Source organism: Xenopus laevis, chromosome 9_10S (assembly GCF_017654675.1).
Source record: "Xenopus laevis strain J_2021 chromosome 9_10S, Xenopus_laevis_v10.1, whole genome shotgun sequence".
Classification (NCBI taxonomy): domain Eukaryota; kingdom Metazoa; phylum Chordata; class Amphibia; order Anura; family Pipidae; genus Xenopus; species Xenopus laevis.
In genome coordinates this window covers 21,823,401-21,839,088 of record NC_054388.1, presented here as the reverse complement: position 1 = coordinate 21,839,088, position 15,688 = coordinate 21,823,401, and the positions used below count along the sequence as shown (strand labels likewise).

General features: G+C 38.7%; 1 protein-coding gene across 1 annotated transcript in view; it reads left to right on the top strand.

The window, feature by feature from the left end:
- Window positions 1-15,453, top strand: part of ccdc40.S (coiled-coil domain containing 40 S homeolog) — a 33,142-nt gene extending 17,689 nt beyond the window's left edge. Inside the window, exons 6-19 of the mRNA XM_018238324.2 lie at window positions 665-884; window positions 1,634-1,791; window positions 2,605-2,727; window positions 2,866-2,987; window positions 8,957-9,200; window positions 9,772-9,954; window positions 10,363-10,608; window positions 11,230-11,443; window positions 12,434-12,603; window positions 12,683-12,774; window positions 13,982-14,102; window positions 14,204-14,392; window positions 14,600-14,758; window positions 14,872-15,453. Coding sequence (XP_018093813.1) covers window positions 665-884; window positions 1,634-1,791; window positions 2,605-2,727; window positions 2,866-2,987; window positions 8,957-9,200; window positions 9,772-9,954; window positions 10,363-10,608; window positions 11,230-11,443; window positions 12,434-12,603; window positions 12,683-12,774; window positions 13,982-14,102; window positions 14,204-14,392; window positions 14,600-14,758; window positions 14,872-15,135 — 2,505 coding nt within the window. The 3' untranslated portion in view covers window positions 15,136-15,453. The remainder of the gene's footprint in view (window positions 1-664; window positions 885-1,633; window positions 1,792-2,604; window positions 2,728-2,865; window positions 2,988-8,956; window positions 9,201-9,771; window positions 9,955-10,362; window positions 10,609-11,229; window positions 11,444-12,433; window positions 12,604-12,682; window positions 12,775-13,981; window positions 14,103-14,203; window positions 14,393-14,599; window positions 14,759-14,871) is intronic.
- Window positions 15,454-15,688: the final 235 nt, after the last annotated feature.

Below are 15,688 nucleotides of genomic sequence, written 5' to 3'. Positions count from 1 at the left end.
TTGTAGTTTGGAGGTGGAGCTATACTGCATCTTTCTAGCGTACTAGAGTACAGAGTACTGCCACAACTATGATGATGCTGTCTCTCTTATGGTGGAAGTATGAGAATACTATAACCTAAGTGGATAAGTTCAGTGCAGGTATTAGGAATACTGAATCTCTAGAAGAGTAGGCTCCTGGTATTGGATATTGGTATTTTTTTTTAGAGAGTTGGGGAGTTGGAGTGAGATATACAAGTTACTGACTCTCTGAGGGAGTTGCAGAGCTAGGGGATACAAGCATCAGGATATTGAATCAATCAAGTGAAATTAATTGTACAGTTATGAGGATACTGAATCCTTCAATTCGGGTTTAGGTATGTATACAAGTTATAAACATTGTTGAGTTGTAAAATGTACATTTTACAACTTACTTCTTTGTAAGTGCTCTGCACTGCACCCAAGCAAATCAGAACATATCCTATATTAAATAAGAAGAACTCCAGGTTTACTGCAGTTATTCAGGAGTTATTCAGGATATTGAGCGTATTCTTTAGGGACAAATGCATTTCAGTTTATTTTAAACAAGGAATTGAGGTAACAAATTTAACATCCATGTGTTCAATAGATCTTGATACAATAGTTTTTGCAACTTGAAGGAGCCATTGTTATTTTGTGTGTGTTCTAGAATGTATCCATGAAGAAGAGTCAAAAAGAGCGTGAGGATCTTGGCATGTTTCTGTATGGGGTGCAGCAGGAACTTGCTCGTCTGCAAATGGGGCTTGAGAAGCAGCATGACAAACACGCACATGTCTCTGTCCAGCGCCATCAGAAAGAGGAGGAGCTTGAAACAATGAGGAATTTGTACAAAAAGACCCATCAGATCACAGACACAGAGCGCAAGACAGGTGTGCTAACCTCTGTGCTTTATGACAGCCCATAGAACAGTTCACTGCAGACAAGTTGTATAGTACCACAAGGGGGACATGAAATGAAGTTTACCTTTCTAGATAAAAACAAAAAAGTATAACATGACATACTTTTATGAAAGGTTTAATTTATTTTAAGAATTTAAAGATTACATATCTTCTTTTGGAAGAAAGAAATTTGGCTATATATATATATATATATATATATATATATATATATATATATATATATATATATATATATATATATATATATATATATATATATATATATAAATAGTATAAGGTAGTATATCAGATTGTAAGATATTATTTTCCTTTAATATAGCACTTAAAATTAAACCAGTCCCTGTGTTGGTGGAGCTTACAATTGAATACTACTGTCACATACAAAGACAATATGTTCTGTTTTATCAAGTTAAATCTTCCTGTACAGATCCAGTGTGCCATGCATGGGTCAGTCCAACTGTAGGTGTAGAATAGTCAATACATGAAATCTTAAATAAAAAACATTGTATGTAAGGTTGAAAAAAATATACACTACCATTAAGTTTAGTCTTTCATGTCTATATATAAACTTAACTGCTAGGTGATCTAGAGGAAGGCAAAAACCCCTTTTGAAGCCTCTCCAATTTGTATGCAACACTTAGATCACATACAACACTCACTTAGAAGTTCCCACACTCACTGTGCAGTCAGTAACTTATTGAGGTTCTTCTCTTTTGTAGTATCCTCTATGCAGGCAGATGTAGAAAATCTAGCACTGAGGCTATTCTATATGGAAAATATGAATCGAGATGTACGCTCAGACATTAATGTAATGAAACGTGCAGTGCAGAAAGCAGAGATGGAGAGGCTGCAAGCAGAGCTGGAGAAAAAAAAACAGGTATGATGGACAACTCAAATTTCAAATCTCTAAAAAAAAGGCAAAATAATGAACACAGGCAATTTGTCCTGTTAAGTTTTAATTGGCAATTCTTGATTACAGTAACATGAAATAATGTTGCAGTTTAATCTTGGGCATTAAGTAATGTAGTTTGGACCACAGTTATACTGTTGACATGACTCCGTTAATTTTCCTCTATTGATCATACAGTGAATTCTAAGAAGATTTCCTATCATCTTCAAATGTCTGGCATTAAAAGGAAAAGGGCAGCAAGCTTGGGCTATATTTTGGGTTGGTTTCTCTTTAAGAAAGACACTTGCAAGGGGACATGATTACTCTTTACAAGTACAGAGGGCATTTAAGTCCGAAAGCAGGGGCCTTTTTGTCCCGTAAAAAGGATCAATACACCAGAGGCCATCCCTTTAGATTAGAGGCACATAACTTTCATTTAAAGCAGCCTCATGGTAAGGTTGTGGAATGCCCTGTCGGATGATGTTGTGATGACAGAGTCTGATAATGCCTTTAGGCATTGATTTAGCACATTGTGATACTATAACCTACAATTAGTATGGATTATTGATTAGACATAATTGCAGTTGTTGGCTTTTGCTTTTTTGCCAAGCCGGTTTTAAAATTGAAAAAAAAAATGAAAGCTTAAGTTTTAGCTATTGATCTTTTTATTTTTTACAAAAACTTGACTGGCTGATCTAAAAAAGCATAATAGATCAGCCCCATATCATTATAATTGCTGTTTTACATATGTAACAATGCTTAAATCGTCCCTGATTTTATATGTAAAATATCAATCCATAGGATGTGTTTGTGGATCGACTGACACGTGAGGTGGACCGACTTCGCGAGCAGATTGAACTTTATGAAGCTCAAGTCTCTGCACAGAGAGAAGACACTAAGGCTGCAAGGGAGACCGTTGCAGAGGTAGTGTCTATATTCACTAGTATTCACTGTAGTTCAGTAAGAGTAATGGACTCCTTCAGTTCTTTAAATCCATGTTCATTTGCTATGGCAAGTGACATTATTTTCTTCACTACTTCAGTCTCCTACACTTTTATCTAGGCCTGTATGGAGATTGAGGCCATCGGTGTTGAGAAGAAACAGCTCTTTCAACAGTGGAATAGTAGTCTGATTGGTATGACAAGACGAGATGAAGCCTATGCTGCCATTCAGGAGGCTCTTAGGTATGTCTTAATTTTAGTCTTGTTTTAGTCTTGTACCAAACTACTGTGTGTATATAAATATATATAAATGAGGACAAGGTAACATCAAATAATTTCTGTTACCAGTGTTACCTTATAGGGGTTTATACATTTTAACCAGTTCTTCCTCTTTACTACAATGCAATTATAACGTAAGCAGAAATTACTTACTGCCAACAGAGTTACTAACATTAGCCTTACAGCCTTTCTCTATCCTGACCAGCAATGTTATTCATAAAGAAGAAAAAAGAGTGAAAGGGGTTATTTATGAAAATCCCAACATTTTCTCACTATTTCTGAAAACCACTGCAACCAAAGCTGCACAGACTCCCCCCCCCCTCCGGTTCATCAGTCAATTTTCACAAATTTTTTTTGTGTGGTAAAAGAATCAGAATCCTAAGGTTTTTTTTTTTACTTTAAATTTCGACGCTCAAAAATGTGCTGGAGAGAGTGCAGAGAAGTGCAACTAAACTGGTTAGAGGGATGGAAGACTTAAAGGTAGACTGTCATGGTTGGGGTTGTTTTCTCTGGAAAAAAGATGCTTGAGAGGGGTCATAATAACACTTTATAAGTACATTAGAGGACATTATAGACAAATAGCAGGGGACCTTTTTACCCATAAAGAGGATCACTGCACCAGAGACGCAAACACCAGAGACAGGGACATTCAACTTGGAAATACAGTAAAAAAATAAATAATGGAGAGTAATTGAAAAAAGTCTTTATTTCTGGGAAACAATCTAAAAACTACTGAATTGAAAAAAGCGTTTGGAAGGTGAACAACCCCTTTAATGCCTTTAAAAGGGGCTTGAATGATTTCTTGGACAAGCATAATATCCAAGGCTATTGTTATACTAAAATCTATAGTTTTAAAGTATATTTAGAGTATATTTAGTTTATGTGAGTGTATGGAGAGGTCAGTGTGTGTATGTATGGATGCTGGGTTTCATTTGGAGGAGTTAAATTTGATAGACTATGGTCTTTTATCAACACGATATAACTATGTAAAAAGCCTCCCCCTTGTGAAGAAGCATTTTAATGTCATTACCTGCTGGTACCTTGATTCTCTTGAGTATTTGCCATTTAATCTGGAATACAGCATGAATATTGTTCAAAAAAACAGTAAATATGGTATTTGAATGACTATCTTGAAACACCGCCTATAAAGATCTGCACCACCAGTGCAGGAGTGTCCTATTAAGGTGAGAGGTGGGGTAGTCCTATACACAAGGGCTCCGTGCAGGCTAGTCAAAGTTCTTACACTGGCAACTCGGTAAACCAATTCTGTACAGACCTCACTTTGTGCATAGTGATATTATTGTGTTGAAACAGAAGAGGGCCTTCCTAAGCCCATTGCCACAAAGTATGAATATTTCTCCTAGTCACCCATGGTTGGCATTCGCCAATGAATTAAATCACCCAGCAGGCCAGGACCTCCCTCCAATAGTTTTAAAGTTCTACTTCCTCCCTTACCCCTAGTCGTTTTTGTCCTGTCTGGGCCAGGGACAGGATAGTTGTGTTAGGAAGAAACAAGGCTACGAATAGAAAAATAATTGGACGTCGTAAGGGCCCAAGAAGCTCTGCTGTGTGGGGTTAGTAAAGGGCTAACTTACATGTTCGCAGCTCTCCTCCTACTTGCAGGTCAGGGAGTGGCAGAGGAGCATGGCAATGTTACTGATGCTGAGAGCAAAGTGGCTGTATCCTCCCGCTGGGCGGGTTAGGTGATGGCCGGACCCTAGGGGGAGAGCTGCGCCAGGAGTAGAAGGTGCTGCCGGCATGACGCGGTATAGGGGAGATGCCGCGGACGGATGTGACATTGGCGGCAGAAGTTCTCGGGTGGCCATCTTGGTTGATGGCAGGAAGCACGATGAGCGCAAGGGAGAATTGGAAGTGACGAAAACGGTTGTTGATGCCAAAGGAAGAGTCCAAACCCGGAGAATGCACTCATGATAAGGGGGCAGTAAAAGGTGGATAAGATTTAAATATCCAGTACGATGTCTACGCTATTTAACCAGCATACACTTCCTGTGGGTGCCATTTTTCTCAGTGAAGCTGAGCATTGAAGGCACCGTTTACAGGTATGTGGGGCAAATATCAGCTATATATTCCTCGTGTGGATACAAGGAGGAAAGCTGATTTCTTTTTTTGTCCATTCTCTCTGATTAGCTCACCAATGGAACCTGGTATGACGGGGAAAGCCTCTCACCCTAAAGGGAAAAGGTGATGTATGCTGGCAGAGGGACTGTGGCAGGGACAGAAGGCTCAAGTAGTAACAGTATTGTTATTTATATGCAGCCTTCCTGCCACAGATGGAAAAAAAGACAAGTCTCAGAAGAAATCAACATCTTCTGGGGAAAAACAACAGGAGCCAGGAACATCCTTGTTGCAGGAAAATCAATTATTTGCGGAGTCCTTAGCCTCAGTGATAAAACAGGAAGTCATACAAGGATTTCAAGAGGTTTTAAGTTCTAAGAAAATACCAAGGCATTATCATGGAAGACAAGGAGAGTCTTTCTCGAATGTGTCAGAAGGAGATTTGTCGGCTGATTCAGATGTCCTGTCTCAGGCAGGATCAGAGGAAGGGGAAATTGAGTTGAGATAAGCTATTTCCATCTTCAAAGAAAAATTCAGTTTGTTTTCTAGTACATTCACCAATTAAAGAAATTATTTCAACGGAATGGAAAAAAAGCAGGGAAATTCAATAAAAAATACCCTTTTGACAAGCAGGATTCTAAGTCCTGGGATTCTCAACCAAGGGTGGATGCGGCTGTGGTTAGATTAACTAAAAATACTACACTTCCGGTGGATGATGCGGCAGTCTTTAGTGAACTGATGGAAAGAAATATGGAGTTAATTTTAAGAAAAGCTTTTGGAGTTGCAGGTGCGGCCTGTATGCTGGCAGTGGCATTAAAGGGGACCTGTCGCTCAGACACAAAAATCTGTATAATAAAAGTCCTTTTCAAATTAAACATGAAATCCTATTTCTATTTTTTATTAAAGCATTCATAGCTGTTGTAAGCTCATTTAAAAATCTCAGCTGTCAATCAACTATTGTCTGCCCCTCCTCTATGCCTTAGGCATAGAGGCGGGGCAGACAATTACTTTAACTTTCCATTCAGCACTTCCTAGATGTCACTGCTCTCCACACATTCCCCTATTCTCTTCACCTTTTAATTGTGTAGCCAGGGCATGAGTATGGACATCGGGTACCCCATTCTGGTGCACAAACAAGATTCTGAGATGATGCAAGGCTTGCCTTAATAACAGTGTCCATAAAATGGCTCCTGCTTGCTGTAATTATGAATTCCCAGACTGAAGGAAACTAGATTCAAATAATTCATATAGTGTAATTAAAGTTAATTTTGCTTGACTAATGTGATAAAATAGGATTTTGATAGCATTGAAGGTGTGGCTATCCGAGCTGGGAGAAGCAATATCATCTCATATAAAAATGCCGAAGCTGTTGCAGATGTAAGCGGACTGTAGGCCTGGTAGAGAGTACTCCAGGCAGTCGTCCTGGAGATCAGGACGTCCAAGTTCCAGAAGGACATCAAAGAGACCTGAGTTTTTTTCCTCCACCCCGTCTACCTACTGTCAGTAATGAGGGTGGCAGGACCCAGAACATGGTAGGGGGCAAGTTAGCTGGATTTTCACATGTCTGGGCCACAACTATCAACTATCATCTGTACACAGTGTAGCAGAATTTGTCCTGGAATTCAAGGCTGTACCCAAAAGAGATTTTTTCATAGAGTCTGTCGTCAAGGGAACGGAGTCATACAAGAAGGTAGCACAAGAATATTTGAATCAATTGTTCGAGTCAGGAGCAATATAAACAGTTACTCCTCAGGATAGACGAAAGGGATTTTGCTTGACTTTTTCTCTGATAAAAACTAAACAAATTTTTGCAAGCAAGAAAATTCAAGATGGAATTATTAGTTTTTATGGTGCAAGCAGTCTCAGGAGTAGATTGGCTGACAAGCTAAGACCTAAAGGACGCTTCATTTCATTTTCCAATTGCACAAGTACACAGGAAGTATCTGAGATTTGCGATGGACGACATACATGTGCAGTTCAGATGCCTGCCATTTGGGCTTGCTCAGTCCCCAAGAGTGTTTACAAAAGTGTTTGACACTCATCGCGGAATTAAAGGAGAATTCAACCCTTTAGAAAAAAAAACCCTACCCCTCACCCCACATAGACCCCCCTCCCTCCCCCTAGCCTAACTGGCAAGGGGTGAGTAAAAAGTTAGGGGCATTTCCCCGGGGGCAGTTAAGCTGGGGGGAGGATGGAGGGGGGGGGGGTCTACGTGGGGTGGGGGAAGGTTGTTTTTTATTAAGGCCAGGGAGTCGCCAGAAAGCATCTGCAAATCGGCAAGATGGTCATCATTGAATACATTTAAGTTAGATGTTTTGTCCTCCCAAGAGGCTAAATTTGGGAGGAAAGTGTTGCAGTCTGTATTATATTCTGCTGATTAAAAAGTTCTGTTGAATGCACATGGTGTCCTGCCCTCTATCTAAGCTTGGGGATTTCCCATTGTTGAATGCTGACCATGGGTGACTAGGGGGAAAACAGGAAATTGTTTATACATACCGTAATTTCTGTTTCCTGGTCACTTCCATGGCAGCTTTCACCAAGGAGTTTCCCACCCTATAGGGGGAGACTAGGGGTAAGGGAGGAAGTAGAACTTTTGAACTATTGGAGGGAGGTCCTGTCCACTGGCCTGCAGGGCGATTTAACCCATTGGTGAATGCTGCCATGGAAGTGACCAAGAAACAGAAATTACAGTATGTATAAACAATTTCCTGTTTTTTTAAGAATGTCATTGTTCACTGTAGCCTTAAAGGAACAGTAACATCAAAAAATAAGTGTTTTAAAGTAATGAAAATATAATGCAGTGTTGCCCTGCACTGTTAAAACTGCTGTGTTTGCTTAAGAAACACTACTATTGTTTATATAAATAAGCTGCTGTGTAGCAATGGGGGCAGCCATTCAAAGGAGAAAAGGCTAAAGTTACACAGCAGATTATAAATAAGGTCTGTCTGTCTAATGGTGTTATCTGTAATCCATTAGTTAACCTGTGCCATATAGCCATTATTCAATTTCCGCCATTGCTCCACAGCAGCTTGTTTACTGTATATGAACTATAGTAGTGTTTCTGAAGCAAAGAGATCAGTTTTACCAGTGCAGGGCAATTCATTACTTAAATTATTTGGTGTTACTGTTCCTTTAAGGTTTGCTTTTTCTTAAACCTAGCCCAAACCATGAAAGCAGCCCAGACCACTCTCCTAACACTAATCTTTAAAGTCGATATTAAGCATTCTGGCAGGCAGGGCTCTCCTGGTATCTGCTAAAACCCACACTTAAAGAAATACTGACACCTGAAATTAAACTTTTTTTTAATTCTATTATAATATTGGCTTTGCAAGCTACTTCTAACTTTGCCATAAAGTATTTGCATGATGCTTTTACATTACCTGTCTGATCCCCCATGTTCCTGTATGAGGAGGCTGCCATATTTGTGCAGCAGGAGTCTGTTAGCATTATAAACTGTAACTAACAGGCTGAGATGGGACAGTCAGGTTGGCAAAGTCAGAGAGTCAGAGAGTCAGGCTTAGGAACTTCAACTAACAATTATATACAAAAACAAACCTCTCAGCAAAAAATGATCAACATGACCTATAGGTAATATTTAATGTACATTCATATGCTAAAATTCATTTTTTAGTGTCAGTATCACTTTAAGGGTTTTACTGTTAGAGAGACTAGACTCTTATCATTTTGTTGGGAATTCTACAAAAGCTATGACTTTTATACCACTCTTGGCATTGAGCTTGGTAATGGTAGACTACAAACACACATTTGTTTACATGAATGTATATAATTCTTCTAAAGCCTACAGCATTTAGGTTTCAGAATCCAAGCACCCCTTATTAACAATCTTTATCCCCAAGTCTTGCTCAACAGGAGCTCCTCTCCATGGACACTGAGATTGAAGGCTGCAAGAAGGCTGTTACAAAGGAGGAGGAGAGAAATGAGCAGCTTAACTTTATGCTGAACCGCGCAGAAAGTGATGCAACTATGAGCAAGAAAATGGTTGCTCAGTCTCTTACCAGGCAGGAGGCATTGCGTGTGGAGTTCAGCACATATGCACGCACATTGCAGGAGACAGAACAAGCACTGAACAGGGTTGCTGTTGTAAGTGCATTTTACCTTTTTGTATATGGCAAGGATTATACATGGATTTTTGTAAAATGAGTAACTTTAATTTTTGCCTGTCTTTCGCCCAGTTTTCCTTAGTTAAGTGCTATTTTATATATTTTTAAATTCCTTTTTTGCATGTTGGAAGGTTGTTGCCTTGCATGTATTTCATTGGCTGGCATAAAAAAAGATTATATGGAAAAGGAAAAACAGGACGTTAGTTTAAGTAGCATAGGTAAAACAGGAATAGCCAGTGTTACAATTCAGCTAGCAGTTTGTAGGCTGGCTCCGCATCCACTCACTAGTCATAGAACAAATCTTCATAGAAGATAATGCTGAAATTATATTTAAGTAGTATAGGGTTGCTTTCCATGATAAATAATATATTATAAGTGTGAGAAGTGACCATCAGTGACGTATAGAATAATATGTGACAAATTTAGGGTGATAGCTGCAAGATATCTGTTCTAAACTCTAGAACTGCAGTGGTTTCTATGTTTTCATCTCTTCTTAAAACCGAGTCATAGAATTTTTTCTATACTGAATATTTACTTTGTCTGTGTTTAAGGAGCGGGCCGGTTATCTGAATGAGATCACAGTTATGCAAAAAAAGATTGAGAAAGAATCCCATTTGAAAGTGAACCTGGAAGCACAGATATTGGCAAAGCTACAAGAGAAGATGACATCTGACAAGGCAGCCAAATATTCCTCTCTCCTTGCGACCAAGCTTCAAAAGCAAAAACTAGATCTGGTACGTAAGCAGAAATTTATGAAACATATGAGGAAAACCAGAGACTTTGTACTTTTTGCATGATGCAGACAGTGCAACTCTTGCACAATGTGCATCTGTTGTTTAATTTGTGTGTTTTTAATTATCTGACTATAGCAAGACTTGAACAGAAAGTTACATAATATAGAACAATGGAAATCTTGCCTTATTCTCCATGGTGGATCCATCCAGGTTACATTTTTCATTCAACATTGAAGAGAGGCAAAAGCAATGGCCAGTTAGTTGCAAACTGTAATGTAATGAGTGCTCTTGAATCTCCCTTAAGACTGACTGACAAAAATGTTATTGGTATTTCTATAAGCTGTCCTTATCAGTATTAAATTCCATGTTGACAATATAACAAGTGTTTTTATCCACCAATACCCACAGGAAATTAATTGTTCAAAGGTTGAGAATGAAACCGCTCAGATCTCTCTGAACATCAACTACAGCTTGTCACATACCAAAGCTCTGCAGGGCACTCTCGCTAACTTGGACAAGAACATTCAAAACACCAATGAGCTGATATCCAGAAGTCAGAATGAGATAACCAGACGTACATTGGCAATTGAGAGGAAACAATCCACCATCAATTTATTCAGCAAGCAAATAGAAGCCACCGTTGCACAGATTGGGGTAAGTGACAACTGCAAAGATTTTTGCTCCTTCCATCTTTTATTATTTACAGTTTTTCCAAAATCTAAAGTTTAATGTCCCTGGTGTTAATTCAGGTGCAGACTCTAAACTGTTACAATTTTGCAACATTAAGGGGGTTATTAAGTCCCACAAAGCTCCCCGGTGCGGGTAGCCTAGCGCTGGTGGGGGGCATTTTTTTAAAAAAAAAAAAAAAAACTATTGTTGTCCCCATCCAGAATGCAGGCTCTATTAGCCCGCATCTTTGGTTGGGGATAACATTTTTACCCAACAGGTGCCCTTTAATGAAACCCAGAGATTCTGCTCAGCAGGGACAAAGATAAGAGATGTATCAGCTAAATGTATCAATGTAGAACAGTTTACAAAGTCGGCGACCCCCCCCCCCATAGAGCTTTTTTAGAAGGTGAAAAATGAAACTTTATACTTCAATACAAGGAAAACATTCACACGTAGAAAATAGAAAGTATGTGGAACTATCTGAAACCAACTCAACTGAAAGAAGTGTTGGAAGGTGAACAACCCCTTTTAATGCAAAAAAGTTTCCAAAAGGGATCTCCAGCAAGGATACCACCCCATTGTTGTACTAACCCTTCCATTTTACAGGGGAAAGAGGTTGGACCATTGGAAATCCAAATCACTGCACTGACGAAGCAGATCGATGAATGCAACTCAGAGATCATGTCACTCCAGCAGTACTGGCTTCGATTACAGACGGAGATGGTTAATCTTACCCAACAAAGGGAAGAACAGGATGCTTCTGTGGAAATGCTAAAAAAAGAACTCACTATCCTACAGCAGAAGAAAATTCGGACTGAAAGTAAGTGTGCCACAAATTATCGCAATCCTGTATGTACAGATAATGTGCATAAGGCACCCTAAAATAATAAATAAACATTATGTGGATCTTGACGTGACATTTGCAGTGTAATAATATCCTACTCAGAAGCAGAGATAAGAGTTATAATGTTAATTACTAGATCTCTTATTCATCATACATTTAATATTTTCAGAAACACAAAAAGTGTGTGTATGTATATGTGTGTGTGTGTAAAAATATGCATTATTGTGGAAAATGGATCATATTTGATAAGAGTATAACCTTGTCTGGGAATGGGGTATGGAAGATTTTATTAACAGGGCATATCACCCCTCCTCCTTATGGCCTACCTACTCTTACAGTGGAGCATGTGCAATTCTCTAATGCAGGCTCCTTCAGGCCTCCATGCTTACAGGAATAGCTCGCTCATCACTGATAATGCTTCAAAGACTTCAAAGATGCCAGTTGCAGTCAACAAAAGAAAGCTAAAAGAAAAGAATGAAGGCATGAGTATAAATAAATCATGGCAAAATGTTTGGAGGACAAAACACACTCCAGAACCAGAATTAGAAACACCATTTTAGAAGCAAGGAAAAAAACTTTGAAATAGAAAAATAATATTAATATTGCTGAATACACAAGAAGGGGCAAATTCTGAACAACAGGTCAACCTGCAAGTAAAAAAACACACAAAAATGGAGACCGCTCAAGCTCACCGCTACCTTCTCCCTCTGCCAGGTGCTCAGTCTCTAGTGTCCCCACTGTATTGCACACAAAAACTAGAAATGCATTTCGGGATAAGATCCCTTAATCATAGGCTCAGAGACTATGATTAAGAGATCTTATCTCGAAATACAGTTTTCATACGTACAGCTACCTGCTACAATAAAAAAAGGCCAGAAGTGCCGTCTATTTCTAGTTAATGGGTCAGCCTGACTGCACTATTCCATTGTGTGTTTATAATAAGACTTAACATTTGTTTTTTTACAGATGAAATAGAGCAAGAAAAGAATGAGCAAAAAGATATTGAACATCACATGAGGGACCTGAAAAATGACATGGTTCGGCTCAACATGCTGCTTAGCAAGAATAGCAGCACTAAAGAACAGCTTCAGCAGAACAACCAGCTAATGGAAAGCGAGTTTATGCGCTCTCTTCGTGTAAGTGCTAACTATGGGAGCTTTCCCTCCTTCTAGTTGACTCATGGCAAAAGGTAATCTTCGTATGTCTTTATTTCAGGAGGCAGAACGGGAGTCTATAGAGATACAGGAGAATCTACGAAACCTCCAAGAAGAGAAGGAAAGGAATATTCACAGCCTTGTTGAAACAGAGTGAGTTTTTTGCTTGAAAACTATTGGGACTGCATATTTGATCAGATTTTTTTCAAATTCATTGTCTTTTAGGTGTAATTGTAAAATTGTGTGGTTGCTTTAAACATGCTATTATAAGTAGAGAGGACATATATACATTGACTGTTGACACACATCTAATCTAGAAATAAAAATTATATAGCTGGTGGAAAATCATTAACCACATATACTGTATATATTTCTAAGTATCTGGACACTCACCTGCCCAACATCTCATTCCAAAGTCAATTGTATAAATATAAATTCCACTGGGTGTTTAAAATTTTGTTGAGGGGTTTTGCTTCCCTACAGCATCAAGAGCATTAATAAGGTTGGGGGCACTCATTATGGTGGGCAATCGGGCCCTGACATTCCAGTTTTTCCCACTGTGTTCTTTTAGGTTTTGTTTAAGACAAATCCAAGGCAATCCAATTCTGTACAGACCTTGCTTTGTGCATGGGGCATTATCATTTCAGAAACAGGAAAGGAGCTTCTCAAATTTCACAAATTATGAAGCATTGAAATTTAATAGTACCATGTAGTATATAGTTTGCTTCCAGTCTAGTAGAGCATACCATACAAACAACTCAAACCATTGTTCTTGCATTGTTTATTCACACAAGTATTTTTTTCTTGGTATCTGAGAAAACAAAGGCTTGTCCATCAGACTACTATATAGGAGACATGATTCATCTCTTTGTATTAAGCCTTCACACTGAGCCAAAGTGATATGGCATCTTTACACCACTCCAGCATCTGCTTGATTATGCATTTGGCAGTGTTAAGCTTGTACATGGCTGTTCACCTATAAAAAAATATATTTGCAAAGAAGTTCATGTGCTCATAATATTACAACATCAAGGGACAAATTGGAACTGAGCAGTGTGTACTACAACTGAGTAGATGCTAGTTTACAAGGAGTGTCTAGATATGTCCGTGTACTTTTGGTAATACAGTAGACCCCCAGTTTTTTCACCCCTAGAGTTTAGATTTTCACTCAATTGATGCTATTTTTCCCAGTTCTACACAGGCAAACTGCAATGTTTCTATCCTGGATTTTACGTTTACCTAAATTTACACCACAAAAGTGTCAATTTACTGTATGTAAATATCACTTGTAGATCAGAGATATGACTAGACTAGAATAGGAAAAAAGTTAGCGAAATTCCTAAATTTCTGTTTTTAAAAGATATCAGATCATGTTGTGGGAAAAGAAGATTCAGCTGGCAAAGGAAATGCGAAATGCAGTGGACTCTGAGATTGGGCAGGGTGAAATCCAAGCAATGAAAGGTGAAATACATAGAATGCAGGTAAGACTTAAGTTGGAGTGTGGTGCAAAGAAAAAAGATGAGGAATTGTGTTTTGCAATTTATGCATAGAGTAATTCTTTTGCAATACATGGTATGTACAGATACGACACTCTCAGCTAATGAAACAGCAAGAGAAGATGATTCGTGACATGGAGGCTGTGGTGTCTCGAAGGGAAACAATTGCAAGGAGGGGACAAGGTCAAAATGAGAAGAATAAGAAGCAATTAACAGTCAGTGACTTTCGTGGAAAACTGCAAGCTTTAAGGAAGAAGATAAAAGAAATCCAGAAAGTAAGGACCTAATGCATTATAAATTCCTTATAAGAGCAATGTTCCTTATGTTCCCATCTTACAGAGGTGAAATACTGTATGTCTTCATGGGAAATGTATGATTATGAACTTTACAATAGCTCTGTTCAACACTCATCTGCTCTGAGTGGAATATTCCTAATTACTTACACAGTGAGACTAAGTATTGGTATGTGTTGTTCCACACAGAACACAGAAGAGTGCACAGACACCATTACTGACCTAGACAACACTCAGAAGTCACTCACTGCATCCATTTCTGAGAAACAGCACTATATCTCCACTATGAAACTGGATTTTAGTTCCACAGAGGCTGAAATTGAGCAGCTGCAGGAAAAAAAACGACAGGTAACTCTTTTCCAGTATAATTGCTGTTTAACATATATGATATGTGCTATATACATATATCACCTCTGCAAAGGAACTGAGTAAAATCTGCCTTTATGTTCCCAAAATAATAGAACCTGTTGCAAATCGTGGCCTACCAGACCCGCCTGAAGCACCTGCAGGCTGTGAATGATGGAAAATACACACCTCTTTGCAGCACATGGCAAGCACTGGAGGCAGAGCACCAGAAGCAAGAGAGCCGCATTCACACAATTAGCACCATAATTCACCAAATTCAGCAAGAGTATCCACAGTTTCAGAGTGACCTGCATAGCATCAGTCTGGCTTTTGAAGCACGCACAGGAACCCAGACTGATGCATCGGAGAGGGCACCTTAACTAAATATTGAAGGAAAACATAAAAAAAAGAATCTTCAAATTTTCTTATAGGTACTTGACTAATGTTGTAGTAAAAATCACAAATTATGTTTCATTCTTTGATACTGATTTTTTTTAGAACTGGCTAGCAATGTCCACAAAATTATTTGGGCATAGTGAGTATGTGTGAGCTACACGAATATTACTGAATAATCAAACATTTCTTTTAGGCTAAAATCATCACAAATCGGCAGCGGATGATGTGCTGAGATGCACAAATTATATTCAATCTTAAAGGGAAGGTTCACTTTTCGTATGCAATAGAATGACCGATTCTAAGCACCTTTCAATTGGTCATCATTTTTTTTAAAAGTTTTTTTAATTATTTGCCTTTTACTTCTAATACTTTCAGCTTTCATGTAGTCACTAACCCCATCTTGAAAACAAATGCTCTTTAAGGCTACAAATGTATTGTTTTTGTTACTTTTTATTACTCTTCATTCCAGTGTCGGACTGTGCCATCGGGACCTTGGGAAAAAACCCGGTGGGCCCCACTGGCCCAGACCCGTCCTTA